Source organism: Rhincodon typus, chromosome 4 (genome assembly GCF_021869965.1).
Source record: "Rhincodon typus isolate 14 chromosome 4, sRhiTyp1.1, whole genome shotgun sequence".
NCBI classification, from domain to species: Eukaryota; Metazoa; Chordata; class Chondrichthyes; order Orectolobiformes; family Rhincodontidae; genus Rhincodon; species Rhincodon typus.
In genome coordinates, this window is record NC_063335.1 from 86,166,817 (window position 1) to 86,191,581 (window position 24,765).

The 24,765-nt window shown below is 38.7% G+C and overlaps 1 protein-coding gene across 7 annotated transcripts in view; it reads left to right on the forward strand.

Moving 5' to 3' along the window:
• Window positions 1-24,765, forward strand: part of ints8 (integrator complex subunit 8) — a 76,114-nt gene that overhangs the window by 48,533 nt on the left and 2,816 nt on the right. For 3 of the 7 annotated variants that reach the window (XM_048595594.1, XM_048595596.1, XM_048595595.1), the window contains 12 exons: window positions 3,809-4,010; window positions 5,301-5,351; window positions 7,555-7,676; window positions 8,710-8,894; window positions 9,306-9,339; window positions 11,311-11,370; window positions 11,508-11,569; window positions 11,918-12,036; window positions 14,804-14,907; window positions 16,079-16,129; window positions 18,040-18,113; window positions 21,863-21,927. In XM_048595594.1, coding sequence (XP_048451551.1) covers window positions 3,809-4,010; window positions 5,301-5,351; window positions 7,555-7,676; window positions 8,710-8,894; window positions 9,306-9,339; window positions 11,311-11,370; window positions 11,508-11,569; window positions 11,918-12,036; window positions 14,804-14,907; window positions 16,079-16,129; window positions 18,040-18,113; window positions 21,863-21,927 — 1,129 coding nt within the window. Of the gene's footprint in view, window positions 1-3,808; window positions 4,011-5,300; window positions 5,352-7,554; window positions 7,677-8,709; window positions 8,895-9,305; window positions 9,340-11,310; window positions 11,371-11,507; window positions 11,570-11,917; window positions 12,037-14,803; window positions 14,908-16,078; window positions 16,130-18,039; window positions 18,114-21,862; window positions 21,970-22,898; window positions 23,107-24,765 lie in introns of those variants that run through there. The other 4 variants (XR_007261907.1, XM_048595597.1, XR_007261908.1 and 1 more) reach the window with 4 other exon arrangements.

Below are 24,765 nucleotides of genomic sequence, written 5' to 3' on the forward strand. Positions count from 1 at the left end.
TCTTATCGTTAAAAACGTTTACTGAAGTAGCGTCAACTACTTCACTGGGCAAGGAATTCCACAGATTAACAACCCTCTGGGTGAAGAAGTTCCTTCTGAATTCAGTCCTAAATCTGCTCCCTCTAATCTTGAGGCTATGCCCTCTTGTCCTAGCTTCACCTGCCAGTGGAAACATCCTCTCTACTTCTATCTTATCTATTCCCTTCATAATTTTATATGTTTCTATAAGATCCCCCCTCAATCTTCTGAATTCCAATGAATATAATCCCAATCTACTCAGTCTCTCCTCGTAAGCCAACCCCCTCAACTCCGGAATCAACCTAGTGAACCTCCTTTGCACCCCCTCCAGTGCCAGTACATCCTTTCTCAAGTAAGGAGACCAAAACTGCGCACAGTACTCCAGGTGTGGCCTCACCAGCATCTTGTACAGCTGCAACATAACCTCTCTGCTTTTTATTTCAATCCCTTTAGCAATGAAGGACAAAATTCCATTTGCCTTCCTAATTACTTGTTGTACCTACAGACCTATCTTCTGTGATTCATGCACAAGGACACCCAGGTCTGCATTGCAGCATGCTGCAACTTTTTACCATTCAAGTAATAATCCTTTTTACTATTATTCCTACCAAAATGTATGACTTCACATTTATTTACATTGTATTCCATCTGCCAGACCTTTGCCCACTCACTCAATGTATCTATGTTCTTCTGCAAAGTTTTACAGTCCTCTGCACACTTTGCTCTGCCACTCATCTTAGTGTCATCTGCAAACTTTGACACCCTACACGTGGTCCCCAACTCCAAATCATCTATATAAATTGTAAATAATTGCGGTCCCAACACCGATCCCTGAGGCACACCACTAGTCACTGACTGCCAGCTAGAATAGCACTCATTTATCCCCACTCTTTGCTTCTGGAATTACACATAAGACATTAATGAACCGGATGGGTTTTTACAGCAATTGATGATAGCTGACATGATCACCATTACTGCAAGTATCTTTACATTCCAGATTTGGAACTCAAATTTAAATTCCACTAGCTGTCATGGTAGGATTTTAAGCCTACCTCCCCAGGCCGTTAGCCTGGGCCTTTGGGCGGTTAGTCTGATGACATTGCTATTGCACCATAATCTTCCCACCATAATCACACTGTAGCAAAATGTTGAGATGCAAGCACTAACGTTTCCACTATAGGTCCTTAAGAAATAAAATCTCAAACTGAAATATGAATACAAAACAAAATTGAGCAAACTTATGCCACAATTTTGAATGTTTACAGCCTCATCCTCTTTCCCAATCCCCAATAATTCATGATCTACATCTATCCATGATTTATAGAGCCTTTATAATGTCCCACTCCAAATGGAGCTGTTATCACCGTCACATTCACACATCACAGGAAATGTCCTAATAACTGACCAGCCAAAGAATCACAGTTCAGTGTTGCCTCCAACAGCATTATCTATGTGACATTCAATAGTATTGTCATTCAGCTCAAGACCCAGTGCAAGAAATAACTAGTCAAATGCAACTTCCTTTGTTATTGTCTTGTACAGACTGGACTTTATGGCTGTAAGTTTGTATTGCAGCATGATAAGCATTGGGGCGATGATACAACGTCATCAGGTTGTCTCAAGTATTATGGAATACGAATGTTTAAATGAGAAGACCACCCACCACATTCAAATCACTAATTGATATTGAGCTTGTTTAAAAGCCAATTTTTCATTGCTCACCGCATTTTTCAGGTGGCTAATGGAGAAAGTGAAAACACTTTGAGGCTGCTTTCGCAAGAAAGCACAAAGTTGAAATAAGGCCTACCACTAAAATGATAACTGAATGCACCAGTGGATCCTGTTGGTGAAAGTGACAGCATCCATGATATTTCTGAGCTCATTTTTTTGAGCTTTCAATTCAACGTAAAGATGGATTCAGAAAGCAGGGTGCATTTAAATTTGGATCCATGATCGATTTCCTCATTGTGGAATAACCTCCCTGTCACATGACATCCTGGCCTAGTGTCGGGATTGAGCTCAGCACCCTTCCTTTGCAACTCTAATTTGCCACTGCTCCCTTCAAAAGCCACATTAATTTGTCGAAATGCATAGGCAAGAGCGAGTATTATATATTGTAGCACTTTGTAATGCTTTGTTTCTGTCTTCATAGTGGAAAATGCAAATTAAGTGCCAGAAATAGTGTAACCAAGGGCCCACTAAGAGAAGGAACTCTCATAATCAGCAAGGGAAAATGTATGTGAGAAACATAATTTGACAAATCCCTAGAACTTGATGCACACTTTGCATTCTAAATGAGACAATAGATGCACTGGTTTTGATGTTCCAAAATTCTGTATATTGTAAAATGGAAAATTTGGAAGCTGCTACTGAAGAAAAAGTGGAGAAAGAGGAAACATTGAATTGCAGTGAAGTAACAGATGGAATTTATTTTGGGGAACTGTGAAGTAATTCATGTTGGTAATAGAAATTCAGAAGTTTTTTTGACAGGTGTGAGCCTCGTCATTTTAACGTTCAAAGAGGTTTGAGTTCATTAGCATTTAGGAAAGACATGATGTGTTGGCCTACATTGCTAGAATTAAAAGGACATTGGTGAGAGCACACCTGGAGTGCAGGTTTGATTTCCTTATGATTTACTTGCCTTGAAGTTTGAGTAGATTGGTTCCTGGCATGAAAAGATTTGTCCTCTGATGAAAGGCTGAGTAAATTACTCTCTAGAGTTTAAAAGAATGAGAGATGCTCTTATTGAAATGCACAATATCTCAAAGGACTTGACAGACGCTGAAGGGATGTTTCTCCTAGCTGGAAAGTTCTTCACACAGAGGATTGTGAATTTTCCATGTTGCACTTCTTAGGGGCTTCATTGTTGAGTTTATCAAAATTGTACACATCCCAACCTTGAATGTTATTTTTATCAGGAACAAAAACAAAGTTGCTGGAAAAGCTCAGCAGGTCTGACAGCATCTGTGAAGGGAAAAAACAGAGTTAACGCTTCGGGTCCGGCAACCATTCCTCATAACAGTTCTGAGGAAGGGTCACCGGACCCGAAACGTTAACTTAGTTTTTTCCTTCGCAGATGCTGCCAGACCTGCTGAGCTTTTCCAGCAACTTTGTTTTTGTTCCTGATTTACAGCATCCGCAGTTCTTTTGGTTTTTAATGTTATTTTTATATTCAGTCAGGGAATGTGGACTTCACTGGCAAGGCCAGTGTTTATTATCCATTGCTAATTGTTCACCACCGCATTCTGAAAGCTATTTAGTATTGTACAATAAATGCTGATCTGGCCAGAGAAGCTCATTCTCTGAGTTTTTTAAAAAAGAATTAAGGCCGGGGTGGACAGAATTGATCTTTCAGGGAATCAAGGGACACAAGGAGCATAGTGGGAAAAGAAAGTTGGGGCATAGAATCAGCCATTGTCGTATTGGATAACAAATTAAGCTTGAGTTGAATATTGTATGCATGCTCCTATTTTTTACGTTTTTATGTACTGAACAAATAATGATAAATAAGATCTTTTGGTGCATTCTACAAAAGTCTGGCAACAATTTGCTTCCTTTGTGTGGTTCTATTAGATAAGTAAAGGTATCACAACGCAAGAAAACCGTAAAGTAGAGCTGTTCAATCTATTACGATTAGAAATAAAGATTTTCTGACAAATTGTAATTGATGGTATAAATGCTCTATTATATTATCCATCATTTGCACTAGCTCTTTCTTTAGGGAGCAATCCACCTCAAGATTAGTTAAAAATTAGGTATAATTTTAAGTGGCCTCTTTTCTTTGTTTCAGGATTTCACCCATGCTCGGCAACTCTATTCCTCCTGCCTCGAATTGGTTACAGAATTTTCTCCAAAACTTCGCCAAGTTATGTTAAATGAAATGCTGCTCCTGGATATCCGTGCTCACAAGTCTGGGACAGATTGTGCAGGAGAGCGTCCACCAGCTGACCTTGTGAGTCGGGTTCGAGGTTACCTTGAGATGAGGTTACCAGGTAGGGGAATATTTTTGCTGACTTTCAAAATATACATTTAAACCTTATATTTATATGGTAACTTAAATTTTAGTCATTGTAAGAAAATGGTGAACTGAGGCTCGTGCCTACAATAAAGAGTTAAAAACTGAGGAAGACTTGACTTGGAGCCATTTTCTGTACTTCTTAATGATTAACTCCAGAATAATGCACATTATGACCATAAATAGGTCATCATTGCATCATCTTGTGCAGCAAGAAGGGAAAAGGAGGGGAGAAAATCATAATTATGCAAAGCACTTTGTCTTTTTTGAAAAATGCACACCAACAATTGTTGTGACTGATTAATTATTCCCTTGTCATCTGGTCTATCTGATTTGTGCCTCTTCAGCTCAGACTGTGCCTCCTCAGCCTTTTTAATGTAAGTTTGAATCCTCAACAAAGATGGTCTTCAGTCTTCATTTTGTATTTTGCAGTTTGTTTCTAGTGAAAAATGCATATTGTTGATCAGTTACCTAATGAAATTTGATCGCAATTTTAGAGTATTCTATAATGTATGAACAGTGGAACCGAAGCTGTAATTCACAGTAGTATACATAAAGATGGATTATGTAAAGTTAAAAATTGTTCATTTTGTTCTCTTGTTGCGAAGTCTGTCCTTTACTTTATCAGCCGCATTGAGTCAGTGACTGTATTTACAGTAGAAGAATGACTTGCATTTATATAGCTTATAAATAATTTCCATGAATACTTGCAGGAGCACAATTAAAAAATGAACACAACCATAGTTTTTAAAAGAAAGCCTGTTCAAGAAGATGGATCTTAAAGAATGTTAAGAAGAAGCGAGGGCGATGGATAGACTGTTAAGCTTAGTGAGTGAGTTTGAGAGCCTGGAGCTTGGGTATCTGAAGGCACTATCAAATAGGGTGGAGAGGAGAATTGCACATTGGTTGGAGTCAGATCACTGACTGGGGAGAGCTTTGGGTTGCTGAAGTTTAGAAAGATTGGAAGGTTGCAGAGGTAAGAATGTACAGCTCGAATGATTGTGGGCTTTTTCTTTTTATGCTATTTTCAAAGTCACGGTATATTATTTTCCGTCATCTAAGTGGTGCATTTCAATTAATGGTTGTTTTAGTTTTCTGACGTTTAAAACCTCTACTGTGACAATTTAATATCATTAAAAATGTATGTCCTGCTAATGTTGCATTCCCGATTGGTGCCAACAGTATTGCTTTTGTACTTAAAGTTCCCTCAGTATGTTAAGAGCTGAGTCAGTTGATGCACAAGGCCACATTTTATTCTCTTTTACAGCATACCCTGGTGGTAAAATATCATCGCGTCATTCAGCCATGCTAAGAGAAGGTAAACTGAACACTTGGCCGGCTGTTTATGATCAACATTAAAACACTACTTTTTATTTTGTTTGCACTGTAGTTAAAATTTTGTATTGGTGTAAGTGACACTGAATAACTTTGCAGCTTCCAGCACATTTTATTCATAATTGACATTTGCAAAATTTATAAGCTGAAGCTGCAAAATATTTTGATTTGAATCCAAAGTTATGCTTTGCATAAAAGCACACTTATTTGTTTCCATATGCTATATCTACCTTTTCTGTTTTCTTCTCTAACCCACTCCGACCTTGAGTAGCCAACACAGCAAGATAATTCTTTAACTTCTGAAATTGTATGCAGAGTTTGGAGTTTTATTCTGTGTTAAGTGCCTTATTTATATTTGTGAATTTTTGCAGCATTTTTGCAGAATTAATACAGCTGTTTATTGAAATTATATTTTGGATTTTTTCTGAGCAATTAATTATACACTATGACAAGCTAACAGTTTATAAGTTATTTAATGGTTTTGATTCTCAAAGAATACTTAAACTTCAGCTCTGTAAACATTTTAATCTTCCATGCGAGTCATGACCATAAGCACCCCTGACTAGTGTGAACCATGAGTGTTTGTAATGCTGAGAAAGTAATGGAAGGAATTGACCTTTGAGCTCCCCTGATGGGTTAGTGCATTTGTGCCCAATACATTACTGTGGAAAGCTGAGTCCATATGCCATAGCCAGGAAATGAGCCACGTATGATTAAAATACTTGAGTCAGAAGCAGGATTAATTGCAAATTTTACGCAATTAGTTTCTTTTCTAAAATTGTTAATTGGTAAAATGAACAAAAACTTAGCAGATGGAATGTAATGTGGAAAAATGAGGTTATATGCGTTAGCAGGAAAAAAAGAAGCTGAATATTATTTAAATGGAAAAAGACTGTTGATAGCTACAGCTCGCATGGATTTGGAAATCCTCGTGCATAAATCACAAAAAACAAGCATACAAATCTGGCAGATAAGAGGGAATGCAAATAGATTATTTGACTTCATTTCAAAGGAAATGGAGTATTAAAATAGCGAAGTCTTGCAATAACTGTACAAAGCACTACTCAGACCGCAGCTAGAATACTGTGAACAGTTTTGGGCCCTTAACTATAGGAAGATATACCAGCATTGGAGGTAGTCCAGAAAAGGATTACTAGACTGACACCAGGTATAGAGGGACTGTCTTATGGGACAGGTTGAGTAAGTTGGGCCTATACTCATCAGAGTTCAGAAGAATGAGAAGTGATGTTATTGAAACATACAATTTTCTTCGGGTACTTGATAGGGTAGATGTTGAAAGGTTGTTTTCCGATGTGGCAGGTTCTAAAATCAGAGGGCATAGTCTTAAAATAAGAGGTCGCCCTTTTAAAATAGAGATGACAAAACTCTTTTGACAGAGGGTAGTGAATTTGTGTAATTCCTTACCACCAGAGGCTGTCAAGGCTGGGTCATTACATATATTCAAGGCTGAGATAGACAGAGCATTAATCAGTAAGGGAGCCCATGATTATGGGGAAAAGACAAAACAGTGGAGCTGAGAATGATCAGATCAGCCATGACCTCATTGAATGGCAGAGCAGAGTCAATGGACTGATTTGCTTGCTTCTACTCCTGTGCTTTATGGTCTTAAGACTTGTACAAGAAGCTGTTTGATCCAGTACAACTACAGACTGCTCTTTTTGGAGGGCAGGAATATCTGTGTGTGTTGCTGTTTAGAAAGATGAGATGTACCCAGAGTGGTTCAATCATCTGTGCAGAACATGTGAGAAACTAGTCTTGTTGTTTTCTCATTGTCGCTGGTTATGTCTCACTTAACATTAATCCACGTGTGTTTTCAGCTGGTTATAGGTAGACATCAGGTCAGGAACACTTAATTATTCTCTCTTGCCCTTGTAAAGGTCAGTCATGACACTCCTACTGAGACAGCTGTTCATCCCCTCGAATCAGGGATGAACCAGGTACTTATCTAGTCATGGGGTAATATTGGATCCTTAGTGTAGCAGTGTCTCTTGTGATTTCCAAGCACTAATATCCTCACTTCCATCAGTGCCATAATTTACTAAATGTGTACTAGGATGCATTATTGCTAGAGTTAGTGGCAGTTTAAAAAGTGGTTTTAAAAATAAAAGAAACCCTGGTTTTCTGTTATGTTTATAGATCTGTATTAATTCTTTCAAATGTTTCAGACATTCCATTGCGACAAATTATAACTGAGGAGTGTGTTGCTTTCATGTTGAACTGGAAAGAGAATGAGTATCTGACACTGCAAATTCCTGCAGCACTTGTCCAGAACAATCCATATGTAAAGGTAACCAGATTGCTGTACTTTTCCCAGAGCTTGAACTTGTCATGTCTTGCTCATTTGGCTAAAACCATCAAATCACTTTGCAAAAGAATTTTGGAAATTCTACTTTAGGATCATGTCCCTGGATTCCAATGCATGCTTCCCTCTGTTGTTTCCATATCCTTGTTCTCTGTTGGCATATGTTGCAGTTATGTGAACAGAGCAGCTAAAGAATTAAGCTTTTAGCTGATCCCATTCATCTCCTATGCTTATGAAGAGTTACTGCCAGACATTCATAAATCCACCTCACGAGGCTCATCTTATATAAAAATAAAATGTAAGAAATATGATAACATTCAGGAATAAAGTCTCTTCCATGTAACAGGTTGTAAGAAGTTATCTAGTGAGAGCTTTCCAAGGTGTTGAGTCCCAACAGATCTAGAAAGTCAGAACACTTTTTTTCCCCCCATTTACAATTGTACAGTGATTTCTATGAGGTACTGGCAATAAGTATTACTTGTTGGAAGCATGTATCAGTGAATTAGCTACAGATGCTAATATAATCAGTAGCTTCTTCTGTTGCTGGAGCTATGAGGTTCCCAATTCCAACAGATTTTGTCATATTCCAAGAGACTTAAATAAGTTGTAGATGAATTACTCAACAGACAACTGTAATTTAATTTAGAGTGCACGGCAATGCAAACTGGTACAGAAAACAGGAGATTTGTGTTTTCTGTGCATGAGGTTTTCATTGATGTAAGAGATTATTTGCATGTGATTGTTGATCGCTTTCAAGAAGGACATATTCAGTGTGAAGCTGTGGCAAATTAAATCACAGACCAGAATTGTGGTGCTAGGCAAAAACTCAGAGGAGTACTGTTTTCGTGCCTGCACTGCTAGGTAACTTTTTTCAAAAATAAATAAATACTGTCAGTGCATATAGAAATGTTAGTTGGTTACATTTCACAGAGTAGCAAAGTCATGAATTGTGTGTTCTGTTAAAGTATGCAGGACAGAACTAAATAATTGATTATGTTTTCCTCTGTGTATCTTCTAGCTGGGACAGCTTTTGGCTTCAACTTGTAAAGAGCTGCCTGGCCCAAAAGAAAGCAGAAGAACTGCTAAAGACCTCTGGGATGTAGTGGTTCAGATCTTTTGCTTATCTAACCAACACAAGCGAATCAATGATGGAAGAATCAGTTTAATTAAACATCGAGAATCCACACTGGGGATCATGTATAGGTAACAACTTCGGTTTAGCCCTGAGATTTGTGCACAATTTAAGAGACCATTCTTTTGGAAGACCTCATTACATGCACTAAATGTATTAAATCAAATCAAATCAGGTATAGAATATTTCTTACTTTGGAAATGACCTGGAGTCCTTTATATTGTGCATAACTTTACACAAAAAATAAAAGTAATAACATCAATTTGTTAATCTGTTTGGTAAGTTATTCATATATAAAACTATCACTACAGGTATTATCATTGTAAGAAACAAATGCCAAAAAGTGCCATCGATATGGTTAAGAATGTTTATTGCTCGTCTGTACTTGTATGTTGAAAATGAGGAATTTAATCATTTCTGTCCAGAGTTAGTGTATGAACGATAAAGTCTAATGCTTATTATTTTTCTTTCTTTTACTTTAGGAGTGAACTAGTTACATTCATCAAGAGACTCAACGTATGTATTAAGGCTGTTCAAAAAATTGAAGCAGATGCTGCTTGACCCAGTTTCCATTTCTATATTATGTTATGTGAAGGAATTTGTTATTGTTTCAGTGCATTCCATTCAGCTGCAACACAGCTTCAGAGCCTTTATCTCTTCCTCTTGTCCATCCCTTGTGTGATTGAACTGAACAAGAGATGGATAATGATTATAGGAGTTATTGTTTCCCACAACAGCATAATTGAAATACTCAAATGGAAGCTGAGCAGCCCTGTATTTCTCTTATCCATCACTCTGTATTTGATTGCTAGGATTCTAGACATGCACTGAAGCAAGTTGCTGTAGGTGATGCCGAGACTGGGCAAATCCACCTGGGATCAGGGGGGGAAATATATAATTTTTGAAAAAAAGAAAATCCCACAACCAAGAGAACATAAGAAATAGGAGCATGAATAAGCCATTTGGCACTTCAAACCCATGCTGCTGTTCAATAATATAATGCCATATCAGTTCCAGGCCTCAATTCCTCCTTTGTAACCCTCCTCATAACCCTCAACTACCCGACATATGTTTATATCTTCTGCAATAACATAATTTAGAAACAAAGATATTAATTTAGACTTTATTAACCATCAAATTTTGCCCAACTTTGGGATGACTTCAGTAAGGCTTTCGATAAGGGTCCTCATGGTAGACTGGTTAGCAAGGTTAGATCATATGGAATAGAGGGAGAACTAGCCATTTGGATACAGAACTGGCTCGAAGTTGGAAGACAGAGAATGGTGGTGGAAGATTTCTTTTCAGACTGGAGGCCTGTGCCAGCGGTGTGCCACAAGGATCAGTGCTGGGTCCACTGCTTTTCATCATTTATATAAATGATTTGGATGTGAACGTAGGAGGTATGGTTAGTAAGTTTGCAAATGGCACCAAAATTGGAGGTGTAGTGGACAGCAAAGAAAGTTACCTCAGAGTACAATGGGATCTTGATCAGATGGGCCAATGGGATGAGGAGTAGCAAATGGAGTTTAATTTAGATAAATGTGACGTGCATTTTAGAAAGGCAAATCAGGGCAGGTCTTTTACACTTAATGGTAAGGGAATGTTGCTGAACAAAGAGAAGTTGGAGTGCAGGTTCATAGTTGTTTGAAAGTCGAGTTGCAGGTAGATAGGATAGTGAGGAACGTGTTTGGTATACTTGCCTTTATTGGTCAGTACTTTGAGTATAGGAGTTGGGAGGTCGTGTTGTGGCTGTACAGGACATTGGTTAGGCCACTGTTAGAATACCGCGTGCAGTTCTGGTCTCCCTGCTATAGGAACGACGTTGTGAAACTTGAAAGGGTTCAGAAACGATTGATGAGGATATTGCCAGGGTTGAAGGGTTTGAGCTATACGGAGAGGCTGAATAGAGTGGGGATATTTTCCCTGTGGTATCAGAGGCTGAGGGGTGAGTTTATAGAAGTTTATAAAATCATGATGGGCATGGATAGGGTAAACAGACAAGGTCAATTCCCCAGGGTGGGGGAGGCCAAAATTAGAGGATGTAAGTTCAAGGTGAGAGGGGAAAGATTTAAAAGGGCTCTAAGGGGCAGTTTTTCCAGACAGATGGTGGTGAATGTATGGAATGAGCTGCCAGAGGAAGTGGTGGAGGCTGGTACAATTACAACATTTAAAAGGCTTCGGGATGGGTATATTGAATTGGAACGGTTTAGAGGGATGTGGCCCAAATACTGGCATATGGGACTAGATTAATTTAGGATATCTGGTTGGCATGGACAAGTTGGACCAAAGGATCTGTTTTTGTGTTGTATCTCTCTATGACACTCTAGTTCCTGTATTAAAAAAACAGTCAAGGTAAAATTAAAATGTGAAAATATTGTTTCAGTTTTGCATTTAAAATATATGATAAATTGTTATGCTGCCCTTACTCACAGAAAAATTGATAATTTTATTGGGGAGAAATCATTCAAGCTTTGTTTTGTTTTGTAGGATCCATTGGTTCTGACAACTTTAATCTCCCTTTTTGTAAAGTTGCACAACATTGTTCGGGTATGTATTGCTTAATATTTAGAAAAGGCTTTACTAAGAAATATGTTATGCTTATGCTAATACAGTGACTTAATTCTGCAATATTGATTTTGGAATAGTTTCCAACACTTATTAAACTGATGATCATTCTGTTTTAGGATGACATTGTAAATGATGTCACTGCAGAACATATGTCTATTTGGCCAACTTCTGTCCCAAAGTAAGTCTGTGCTTGATGACAATTTCACTCTTGTATTTCTTTAAATATTCAGACAATATTTTGTGTACATGCGGTGGTGTTACTTTACTACAGCATTACATATTGTTGTTTCCTTTGAAATATGGTCTTCTTTTGATTGTGTTCTGAAGAATGCACAACTTAAAAATTCACAACTGTGTTTCTGTTTTGCAACAATTGCCAAGTGACTATCTTAATTTCTCTTCAATATCCAAGTGATTGGTTTTGTTTTAAAATAAACAAAGTGCTGGAGAAACTCCGGTTAAGCAGCATCTGTGGTGAAAGAAAGAATTGCTTTTGTTTTGTCTCAATTTTTTAAAAATTTTTAAGCTTGCAGTCAGTGGACGTTGAGGCTGTTGCTGTCACAATGAAAGAGCTGGTCAGTTATTCGTTAAACATCAACTCCTGTAACCACTTCTGGTTAATTACCCAAGCAGATATTTACTTTGGTAAGTGCAGAAAGTATTCTCCCACTAGCTCAAATTATTTATTCAATTAATGTTTTTAAAATATTCAATTTTCCATTCATCGTTATGTGCTCTGCCCAGAGGTAGGTCATTGGTGCATTGTCTTCTTGATAGTTCTTGTCTATGGTGGTTTGCCATACCGTTCACTTTAAGGACTAGGGCAAGAAAGCAGGTGTTTACATGTACTTCAACCAGAAATGGAATTAATCTGTACTGTAGACGTTATTCTGAACTTATGCTAGCCATTTGGTCATCTGGTAACTGTGAAGATCTTTAAAGCCAATTACTTCTGATTTACAGTCACCGTTGTTCTTTACGAAATGTGGAAGACAGTTTTCATTCTCCAAGTTCGCGCTGGCATAATATGAAAATGACCAGATAATCTGTTTTAATGATGTTAGTGACCAAGGCAAACACACCTTTTTTTCTGTAATAATGCCGTGGGATCTTCTATACCCCCTAGATGGAAGGTGGTGCTTCAGTGGTGTCAGCCTAGATTTTATGCTTACATCTCAAGGTGAATCTGAATGTGTAACTTTCTGGCATGCTGGCCAGAATTTTATCTAAAGCTATGGTGAGCAGCGCTTTGTATAGCCCATCTGTCAAGGTTCAGGCGTTACTTTAATGTGAATGTTCAAATTTCTGCTCTTTGTTTGCTGCTTCTCACCTCCTTGTTGTGATTTGTCAATAACATTCCTCTTAACCGTTTTTTAAAAATTCATTCGTGGGATGAGGCCAGCATTTATTTATTGCCCATCCCTAATTGCCCAGAGTCAACCACCTTGCTGTGGGTCTGGAGTCACATGTAGGCTAGACCAGGTAACGATGGCACTTCTAAAGGGCGTTAGTGAACAAGATGGGTTTTTCCGAGAACCGACAAAAGATTCATGGTCATCCCAAGGCAGGATTTGAACCTGGGTCTCCAGATCATTACCAGGGTCTCTGGATTAACAGTCCAGTGATAATACCACTAGGCCATCGCTTCCCCTAATATGTGTCTCCCCATCACATGTTATCTCCCCATCCAAAACTGTTACTCGTTGTCTAATACTATGTGATTGTTTTTGCATGTTCCGTTCGTACCCAGTTAAAGTTGGTGAGTTCATATCCAGGAATGACTTTTTTCAACCTTCATTCACACATTGTAATTTTTACATTCCTGTAAAGATTTGTCCTTAACCCTTTCATCTGTTGTCTTGATCTTTAACAAAATTGACTGTCCTGCGTATGTTATGGAAACTAACTGTTCTTTACTTGACATACTTTGCCTGAGATTACTAGTCCAGTTATTTAGTCTTGGACGATCTAACATTGGAAAATAGAAGTAATCATCTTCAGTTCACCAGCTGACTTTGCTCTCTCGCTACTGGTTCCAGCCATATTTTTGAGTCCACCATGACTGCTTGCAATTCTAGTGTCCTGTTGGACCTTAATTCGAGCTTCAGAGGCCACACGTATCCATTGTAAAGACTGCTTACCTTCACAGCTTTGACTCACTTCAACACTGCTGCAGCCCGTCACTACTGGTTAGATTTTTTACACTTCCAGGCTTTACTTTTCTACTTTTACTTGATATTCAGTTTTCCGCATTCCATTAACATCCAACTTGTCCAAAATTTCTGCCACATGAATGCTACCCCAAAAACCACTAACTGCCATTCCCTCTGGTGCCCAAAACATCAGGTTCACAATTTTTCTCTATAAAATCCCAACTTCACTTTGCTCCACCAATCTTCTCCAGCCATATATCCTCTCCCATGTGCAACACTCTTCTAATTACATCTTTCCCATTCATGTGCTGTATTATTGATGGAAGAATATTCAGCTTTTCTTATTTATAACTCGTGCAACTTCCTTCATTTTTAAGAGCTTTAATCAAAGTGCCTTGTTTTCATCCTTTGTGACCCTGACCATTTTCTTCGCACTCATTTGTAAAGCATCTTGGGATTTTTATCTTAAATGCCATTAATTGCAAATTATGGTTTTGTAATGGAGGTACACTATCTCAAATAATTCCTGACCTAAGATTGCCTGTCAGCAAAAATACAGAAGCTCAGCTAGCACAGATTTGACCAGACATTTTTGTTGAACTCTTGCTGATTAGTGGGTACAAGTTATGTAATTGCTATCAGTGGTGTTCCCTATCTTTACATTGATGTGTTCGGGTGATGAAAGTGATATGTCATTGTAACCATTTTATTCCCTTAGCAATACCATATTCCTTCAGTTGGCTGAAGGATCAATTATTTTAACAAGGGTTTACCAGCTGAAAAACGGTCTTTAAAGATCAGGTTTTCATCTGTTAAAAATGTGACATTTGACTCAATTGATCTATTTTCAAGGCTGATCCTCCAGCGCAGTCTTAATGGAGTGCTGTGCTGTTAAAAATAGTGTTTTGGCCTGTCTATCTTCTCAGGTGGATGTAAAACATCTCTTATTATTTCAAATCAGGTTAGGGGACTCATCCCTGGCATCCTGAACATGTTTACCTTATAGTCAACCGAAATTCATTTATTAAAATGGGAAGAAATTTTGATAACTGGTAGTGACCCCATCAGAGCCTGGTTGCATCTAGACTGTCTAGGAAATGTTATTTTCGGTGCTTGAAATGTTAAGCGTGAACACTTAAAATAACTCTTTCAACATTCTTTCAAGAATCATTTTATGTGCTTTTGGAGTGATTCAAGTGTCAGCCGAACTGTTCAGAACCTTCTATTTTGCGTTTCTATTTTCTGATTTTTTTTTCCAGCCACCAATCAATTTTCAGCTGCTCTGCATTTTTACCTACAAGCTGGTGCCATCTGTTCAGACTTTTTCAATAAAGCTGTCCCTTCTGATGTGTACACAGATATGGTAAGATTGATCAAGAGAGAGAACTAGTTTGAAATTCTCAGTTGCTTTGTTGTATTATATTTCATTTTGGCAGCCTCAAAACATTTAAGTTTTAAATGATAGACCCTAGACAGTTCATCAAAGGTTTCGCTGATTTTAGCGGAATTCTGTGCAGTCATAGAATTTTGAATGGCACAGGAGGAGATATTCAGTTTGTGTGTTTGCCAGCTCTTGCAAGAATAACTTGCCCAATTTCAAGGCTCCATCTTTATCATGTAGCCATGTGTTTTTTTTCCACTTCACATATTATCCGATTCTCTTGTGCAGGCCTCCATTGAATCTGCTCCACCAAAATCTCTGGCAGTGCATTCCAGATTCTGACCACTCACTACGTATAAACATTTTTGCTAATACCGCTGCTAATTCTATTGCTCGTCACCTTAAGTCAGTATCTTTGCTGACTCAGTGTTTGATACTTTATAATGGTGAAAGAAAATTGTTACTTTGGTAGTCACTAGAGAGCAACCCAGTTCACGGTTAACACCATAATAATGATGCTCAATAAAAACCGAAAGAACTGCAGATGCTGTAAATCAGGAACAAAAACAAAGTTGCTGGAAAAGCTCAGCAGGTCTGGCAGCATCTGTGAAGGAAAAAACAGAGTTAACATTTCGGGTCCGGTGACTCTTCCTCAGAATGATTCTCAATGACAATGATTCTCAACTTGTTTGTTACTGAACAGCAATTCCCGTGCTATAGCACTGTAAGATTTCTGGTGGATGAAAGGTATCAAATGGTTTGCAACAAGTCAGGTTAACTTTTTTTATTTGTTCTTGTGGTCTTTCATCCCATGGTCAGACAAGTGCATTCACAGCTATTGTTTCTTTGGATTAACCTTCAACTTCATAGCAGCTGACAAAAGTCCATAGTGCTTTCATTAATGGCAAAATAACTTGGGGAAAATAATAGTGCTCTGGAAATTGAGTTACTTCTTGGATGTTGAAGCTGCAATATACAGATATGACTGAACAGCAGCAAGACTGCACCCTTGCCTCTTGCTGGAGAGAAGAATATAAATAACATCTTCACCCACTAGTCTGAAACTGTACTGATGTTGCCCAACAAGATAAAGTGTACAGTTCATTAATTTATTTTTATCTAACTTCATGTTTTTGCTTTGGTGTTTTCTAAGGTGCTGAAGAGAATGATCAAATGCTGTTCTATGTTAAATTGCCACACCCAAGTAAGTAGAATGTATTTATTTAATAATGTTTGATTTATTACAAACTCTAATATCATTAGCATATTCTTTTAAATTTATGTCAGCCAAATGCTGTATTTTTCTATTGTGAGTGGAATGTACCTGCTTGAGTGTATTCAGGACTGAATGTATGATTTATTCTGTTGTGTGATAATATTCAGCTGCTCATCTGTTGGGTGTACTAACAAGACCTGCAGTGGTTCAAGAAGGCAATTCAACAGTTCTGAAGAAGCCACATTGAACTCAAAATCTTAACTCTGTTTAGGGAAGGAAATCTGTCGTGCATACCTGGTCTGCCCTACATGGGATTCCAGACTCTCAGCAATGTAGTTGACTCTTAACTGCCCTCTGGGCAATTAGGGGTGGGAAATAAATGCTGACCTCGCCAGAGGCACCCACATCCCATGATGAATTTAAAAAAAACACACCAAGCTCTGCAGTGGTTCAGGAAGGCAGTTCACCCGTCATTGAACAGTTCTGAAGAAGTCACATTGGACTCGAAGCCTTAACTCTGTTCTTTGCTCCACAGATACTACCAGACCCGCTAAGCTACTCCAGCAGTTCGTTTTCCTCATTTATAGCACACCCATTCTTATCCTGAGATGGCAGCAGTGGGTTTCTTCTTGACCCACTGAAATTAACGTGCTGAAGGTGTTTGCAGAGTACTGTTCTTTTTAATAGTTTAATATAACTGAACGTATGATTAGACCACTTCAGAGAAAAGTGATGAGCATGTACAGTGGGGAGGGACTGGAGTCACAATGTTTTCCTTCTCTAATCGACATTAGTGAACCAGTTGAGATTTTACAACAATATACTAGATTCATGATCACTTTTTATCAGCTTTTAAATTCTCAACTTTGACTTGAGTTGAGTTCTTATTTGAGACTACATTCTCTGGATTCTTAGTCCAGGTCTATGGCTCGTTGGTCCAGCAACATAACCAAGTAACCTATGACAAATGACTTGCATCTTGAAACAGTTTTGGGCTGCGCTTTCATTTTCGCTAGATTCTGCTTATAATTGCTTAACTCAAGTTGATCAGATGTCAAGAGAGGTAATTTATAATATGTCATTTTTATGTGGGATTCTAGCCATATTCCCAAAGGGAAAAGGATAAAATAAGGGATAGAAAGTCCCCTACAGCATGTCATCAGAACGAAAGATTTAAGGAGTAAATATATGACTAAAATCAATGACTTATATTTATCTAACATCTTTAACAAAATAAACTGTCTCAGGGTGCTTCACCGAAGTGTTAACAAACAAAATTTGATGCCAAGCCATATAAGGACACATTAGGAGAAACGATAAACGTTTGGACCAAGAGGTCAGTTTTAAGGAATATTTTGAAGGAGGTAAGAAGAGAGGTTTAAGGTGGGAATTGTAGAAGTCAGGGCTTTGTTAGTTGAAGGGACAGCTACCATCAGTTGAATGATTAAAATTTGGGATACTGAAGTCATCAAATCAGAGGAGTACAATACTTGAGAAGATTGTTTAGACTGCAGAGGATTACGGGGTAAATAGGGAAGAGTGAGCCCTGAAAGGACTTGAAGCAGTGATAAGAATTTTAAGATCCAAGTGTTGCTTAACAGAGAGTTCAGTTTAGGTTAGTGAACACTGAGGTGGTGGGTGAAAGGGGTTTGCTGCAAGTTAGCATTCGGGTGGCAGAGTTTTTTTTGGATGACCTGAGTATATGGAGATGGAGTTGTAAGAGAATGTGGGAAGCCAACCAGGAAATACTGTTTTGAATAGACAAATCTCGAGATCACAAAGGCATAGATGAGGGTGACAGCAACAAATGAGCTGAGGCAGGGATGGAGTTGGGAAAAGTCTCATCGATATTTCAGTTTAAATCTCAAAACATTTAAGCTGTTTCTTTCTTTCCATAGGTGGCAATTTTATGTCAGTTTCTCAGAGAGGTGGATTATATGACTGCTTTCAAAGCTTTACAGGAGCAAAACAGGTATAATATCCCCAAGTTTGATATGTTCTTAACACTTGTGATCAATAGACCCATCAATATGCTTATATACTGATGGGCCAGTGTCCTGTAAAATATTTTAATGAGATTACAGTGCCCTTTTTTTGTATATTTCATGGGGATTGCTACTTTGTACCTTTACTTGTACCTGAACTTGACTAGTTCCACATCTGAAGCTACTTAAAAATATTTGCATCATGTCAAGCATCTAACATCATTTTCATGAGGTTATTTCAGTAATGCACTGTTGGTTGATTTTTCTTTTTGTTGCTATCTCCCAAACAGATTTTCCTTTTTATTCCGTCCTGAGGTGATACCTCGTTTTAGGTTATAGTTTAATTGGCTTTGTTAGCCCTTTTCTATCCAACATGTTTTTCTCTGTATGTGTCAAAATCACAAAGGCAATCTGCATATCATCATTCCATGTACAAGGAGAACAACAAATGTCAGATGTTATCCAGAGTTTCCAGCAGCCCCTTCCACCCAAGGGCTTACTGGATAATGCCGATGAAGCATGGAAGTTTCGGTAGTGAATCATCTACAAAGTTAAGCAATTATATTTAATAAGGGTTGATTCAAGATCACCTTGCAGAAATGACTCTTGCTTTTGAAGGGAACAGCACAGCCCATCTGATTTTTACAAGCTGTCTCCTGACCCTAAAGCATATGACAGTCTCATGTTTCAGAAGGCAGATGTGTAGAAGACACTAATATAATGTACCACAAATATCAATCAATGTTTGCAAATAGCTTGTGACAACAAGAATCTCGATGATACCAAAATTGCACTCGACTCCACCATCGCTAAAGTTGCCCCATTGAAACCCACATTTGGAGAAATTACTCGCTGACAGGAGCAAGCCAGGGAAAGCACGGTGCCAAGCCATACTTGTGTAAGACAGATACCTGTGTGCCTGTGCTTGATGATCTTCTTCTGATACCAGCCATAGAATCAGAGAATCATAAAATTTTACAGTACAGAAGGAGGCCATTCAGCCATCATGTCCGTACCGGCTCCTGAAAGAGCCAGCTAGTTACGTTCCCCAGCTCTATCTTATGTAGCCCTATGAATTTGTCACTCTCCAATATTTATCTAGCTCTCTTCTGGAACTGTATATGAAATCCACCTCTATCACTCTCCCAGACAGTGTATTCTAAATCCTAACAACTGAGTAAAGAAGATTCTCCTCCTCTCACTCCTAGCTGTCTTGCTGACATTGTTCAAATTGTGACCCCTACTTACTGACATACCAACTTTGGAAACAGAATATCCTCCTTTACCCTGTCAAAATTATTCATAATTTCGAACAGCTCAATAAAGTCGCCTCTAATCTTCTCTGCTCCAAGGAGAATAAGACAATTTCTGTAATATTTCCTTGTATATAAAATCCTTGATTCCTGATATCATTCCAGTAAATCTCCTTTGCACACTCTTCAGGGCTTTAACATCCTTAAATAAGATATCCAGAACTGAATTCAATACTCCAAATGTGCTCTGACCAATGATTTGTAGAGGTGTAGCGTCACTTCCTTGCTTTTATGTGCTCTGCCTCTATTTATAAACCCAAGGATCCTGTAAGCTACCTTAACAACTGTTTCAACTTGCCTGTCCACCTTCAGACAATTGTGCACATGAACCCTGAGATCCCTCTGCTCCCCGGTACTCCCCTCAAATTTGTCCCATTGTGCTTGTATGAGTTTTGTGCAGAATTCTCATTACTTGAGTTCAAAAAGGCAATTGACTCCCTCGCAACAGGGGAAACACCTAGGAAGGAGCTATACCAGCTGAGTTACTTGAATATGTATGAGCCCACCTGCTGCCATACCTCTGCGACTACCACCTTTTCTGCTGGAGTAAAGAATGTGCCCCATCAGATATGTACGATGCAAGTATTCTCATGTTATACTAATACGAAGATAATCAAGGGGACGACAACAATTACTGGGGCATCTCACTCCTCATGCCACTGGAACAGGTTTTTGCCAGAAGCATTCAAGCATGGCCTGATTGACGAGCCAACAGAATATATCTGGAGACACAATGTGGTTTCAGCACTGGCAGATCCGTAGTCAACATGATCTTCTCCCTAATCAACAAGAAAAGGGCAGGAGCAGCAAATACCACTCTAACTCGTTTTCATGGACTTCAGCTCCAGCTCTGACAGCTTTGAGATCAAGAATGTGTTGAAAGAGGGACGTGTCTTAGCCAATCTTCTGGTAACTTGCCAACTTCTGCTTTCCCTACCGGTGTGGAGGGTGTGTGCCTTGCAGTCAGATGGGAAACTTCTTGACCTATCAAAACTGAAAGCTAAGACAAAAGTGCAGTGTGTCCTAATTAGAGAAATTCTATCTGTTGTTGCTGTCGCACTAGTTGCCAGACAGATGACAAGCTCCAAAGGCTCATTGCCTGACTGTCCTATGCCTATATAATGTTCTCCCTCACCATCAAAATTAAGAAAACTGTGGTTATGTGATAGCATGTAGTGTGACCAGACATGACAGCACACCACTGGAAGCAGTCATTCTGCTACTTGGATCTATTGTATCAAAACCTGTCCCTTGATGAGGAACTTAACGCATGCATTGAAAAGGTAACCTTTGATTTTTGCTTTATAACAAAACGCATAAATAAATAACAAAATTTCAATTTCTCAACATAATACTTTATATCAGTGAAACCTGGACAACCTACACCTAGTATGAAAAATGGTTCAGTGACCTTTATCTATGACATACCTTGGCATCATATGGTAAGACAAAGTCACTAATAAAGCAGTTCCCTCTAAGGCAAACATAGCAAGCATACTTTATGCTAAAGAAGGTTTCACTCAATTTAACATGTATGGAAGGTGGCCACATCCCTGAGCATATGCTATTCAGGAAGTTCGCCTGTGCTAAGAGACCTGCAGGGCACCCAAGTTTCAATTCAGAGATGTTGCCAAAAGCCCTAAACATCAATTCTGGCAAGTGGAAAGCTCTAACAACTGATGTAAATGGTGATTTCAGATGTGGGCAGGAGTTTGCCACCATGACAACATGTGGTTTTCTTAGCTCGAAAGCTGAAGTCAACCTTGTAAATAAAGTCTTAGCAGAAGTTATTCTGCATCAGCAGCAAGGGACAACTTTAGTGGCACTAGTGGACAACTTTGCCTTTCCAGATACAGCTTATTCAGCCTTCAAAAGAAATGCAGCAGATGATCTCAGCTGACCTCTCCAACCTCTGAGGCCAACTTCGCACCATCTCTTCCCGAAGAAACGATCCTAAAAATATGGATTTGCAACAGGAGATAAATGAACAGCAATCTAACATGTGAATCTTGACTAATTTCAAAAAACGTTCCTAAAGTGTGGGTCCTACCACTTCAGGTGGAGATTGGTATAGACTACAAATGGAGTGTGGTATTTTCTTCACAGGAACTTTAACCTTCCTGATTTGGAACACTTTTGTGAATTGGGAAAGAAACTGTCATGTTCCATCTAGCACCATAATGTAGCTCTTGTAGTTTTCTTGACTCTGATTGTAAACTAATAGTAGAATTCAGTACATAATAATTCTTATGAACTTCATTTGAACTTGAATTTTTAAAAGTTTTTTTTGTTTTGTCAACTAAGCTCGTTAATTGATATGTGGGAGGTGGGATCATTTAAGTGAAGAAACCACTAATAGAAATTAAACTTTCATGTAAAAGCTGATAATACGGTTCATAGCTTTTTTTTAAAATTTATTTCAGTCATGATGCAATGGATTCCTACTATGACTACATCTGGGACATCACTATCTTGGAATATTTGACACGTATCCTTTCTATTTTTTTTTCCTGAGATTACTAATCTTTAGGTAACCAAACAGGACAGTTATTACTTGGAAAAACTGCTTAGAATCCAAATTAGTTCAATATAAGTATCTGCAATCAATCACTTAATTTTTTTTTCTTTTATCATGCATAGTGTGGAAAAGAGTGGAAGGAAGGGCTTAATTGTTATAAATGTAGTGCTTAAGTGCTGTGTTTATCCTTGCAAATTTTGTAAAGTACACATTTCAGATTTGTTTATCTAGATTTTCTAATTTGTTTCTGTGGGCACGGTTGGCTTGGCCAGCATTTATTTCCCATTCCTAATTGTGTGGCAGAAGGTGGAGGTGAGTTAATTTCTTGAACTGCTGCAGTCTTTCAGGTGTAGGTATATCCGCAGGCCTGGGAGTGGTGGTGCATTGTTCAAAAGCAGCTGGTTGGAATTCCAGGATTTTGACCAAGCAGCACTGAAAAATCAATGATTTAGTTCTGATTAGGATAGTATGGGCTAAGATGTGAGCTTGCAGTTCATGGTGTTTCCATGCTTTTCTATCCCTTGGCCTTCTGGATGGGAGAGGTTGTGAGCTTGGAAGTTGCTGTTGAAAGAGCTGTGAGTTGGTGCACACTATTTACACCATGCATTGCTAATAGACGCAGTCAAACTGAAAATGGAGTGTACAGTATTCTATCACATTCCTGGCTTGTGCCTTTTAGATGGTGCTGAAACTCTTCCTGTGGATGTACCTACGTTTTACAGACTGCAGTAGTTCAAGGCTACTCATCACCACTACTTCATTGGTAATTAGGAATGGGCAATAAATGCTGGCCTTGCCAATGATGTCAACATCTATGAAAGAATACTTCTTTTTAAAAAATTGTTTAGCAATGATTAGTTTATGTAAACTTTCACTTAAATTCTACAATTGACTGTTGGGCTGGATTGAGTGAAGACAATAAGGGTCTTGCCTGCTGACAGGTGCCCAGCGTCTCTTCCTTTGGGAAAAACGTAACAAATTATCTGGATAGCAGCAGGTCTTCCTTGGAATGCAAGACCCCGGTTTGGAAATCCTCCCTGCTTAGAACTGCCAGCCAATCAAAGGCTGGTAGCTCTACCAAATGGCAGCACCACCAGCAAGACAGTGGTACAACATTCACTCCTGGCCTAGTTTCATCGCTAGCTTCAGGTGAGTGAGGTTGAAGGGTTCGGCAGCAAGAGTGGCTCACGGCAGGTCATGTAGTACTTTTTGAACATGCCTCCATTCCTCCCGGCAGCCTGCAAGAAACCCCCATAGATTTGTTAGGCATGACCCCCACATGGTAAGCCCCAATGCTGGGTGAATACTGACAGCATACCAATGAGGCCTTCAAGTTGACCTTAATTGCCCATTTAAGAACCTCAATTGGCTGTGGGTTTGGAAGGTTCCCCTTCCCATAATGGACTTGATTAGGTTGAGATAGGAAGTCAGTGAGGTCCCCTTCCACCAATCTTGCCATGGATGAGGGCATTAAATTCCACCCATTATTAATCATATGCTAATACATTGTTGGAAATATTGAACCTGGTATAATTCATGTTATCTGAGAATCCTGTTTCTCTTTGCTGGAATATCAGTTTCATTTTTATGTGTGATACTTAAAATGAAGTGCTGTCTTGGATGAGATAATAGGAAGTGCCGATGCTGAAGTCTGAGATAACAAGGTGTAGAGCTGGATGAACACAGCAGGCTAAGCAGCATCAGAGGAGCAGGAAAGCTGACATTTCGGGTCTGGACCCTGAAGAAGGGTCCAGACCCGAAATGTCAGCTTTCCTGCTCCTCTGATGCTGCTTAGCCTGCTGTGTTCATCCAGCTCTACACCTTGCTGTCTTGGATGATGTGTTAAACCAAAGCCCCACCTAGCCTGTTAAGCCGATGTAAAGATCCTTTGAGGTCATTTCAAAGAAATGCTGATGAATTCTCCTGTGTTCTAACTAATACTTGGCCTGTAACCAACTTCATTGTTTTTTATTTGGTCATGATATATTGGCATCACAGGCTAGGCCAAAAAGTATTAACCATCCCTAATTAACCAGAGTTTGAGTCAATATTGCTGTGGGCTGGGAGTCGTCACTTGGATGCCAGACCAGGTAGGTTTACAGATTTCCTTCTCTAAAGAACATATGTAAGCCAGAAGGGATTTTTAAAAATGAATTAAAATTTGACCATCTGCCCTGATGGGGTTTGAACCCATGTCCCCAGAACATTGGCCTGTGGTTCCCATTTATCAATTACTAATCCACTGACATTTATCACTACACCAATTCTCTGTCCTCATCCACTTACCATTAAACCAGGTTGTGTGAACATTATTACAAATAGCCAATTCATTAAAAAGCAAGCTGCCACAAATCTATGTTGTCTGTGTTTCAATGTCACTTCAGAAGTATTTCATTGGCAGCTGGCTTGATTTGTGGAAGGTCGTTCATAACTGCACATCTTGCTCTTTTTTGTTGTTGTTGTTAGGCCTTTAGGTCCATTTTATGAATGTGCTTTAAGGATGCATGTGGTTACAACTGATTTTAAAAATGCATCTGTTCTTATATTTTCAAAATAATTTTCAACTTAAGCTTGTTACAGATTGTTGCCCAATTTAAGATTGAAAAACTTCATAGGATTTAAAGCCTTTTTGATATGAGAAATGCAATGTTATTTACACTGAAGAACTGCTTCTTGAAATATTTAAGTGATTTTGTTAATGGTTTCCATTGACCTTGAGGTACCATGCCATCCATGGCAAAACTGGATACCAGTTTTTGATATTTCTAAATTTAAATTATACATAAAAAACAGAATTTGATTCACGTG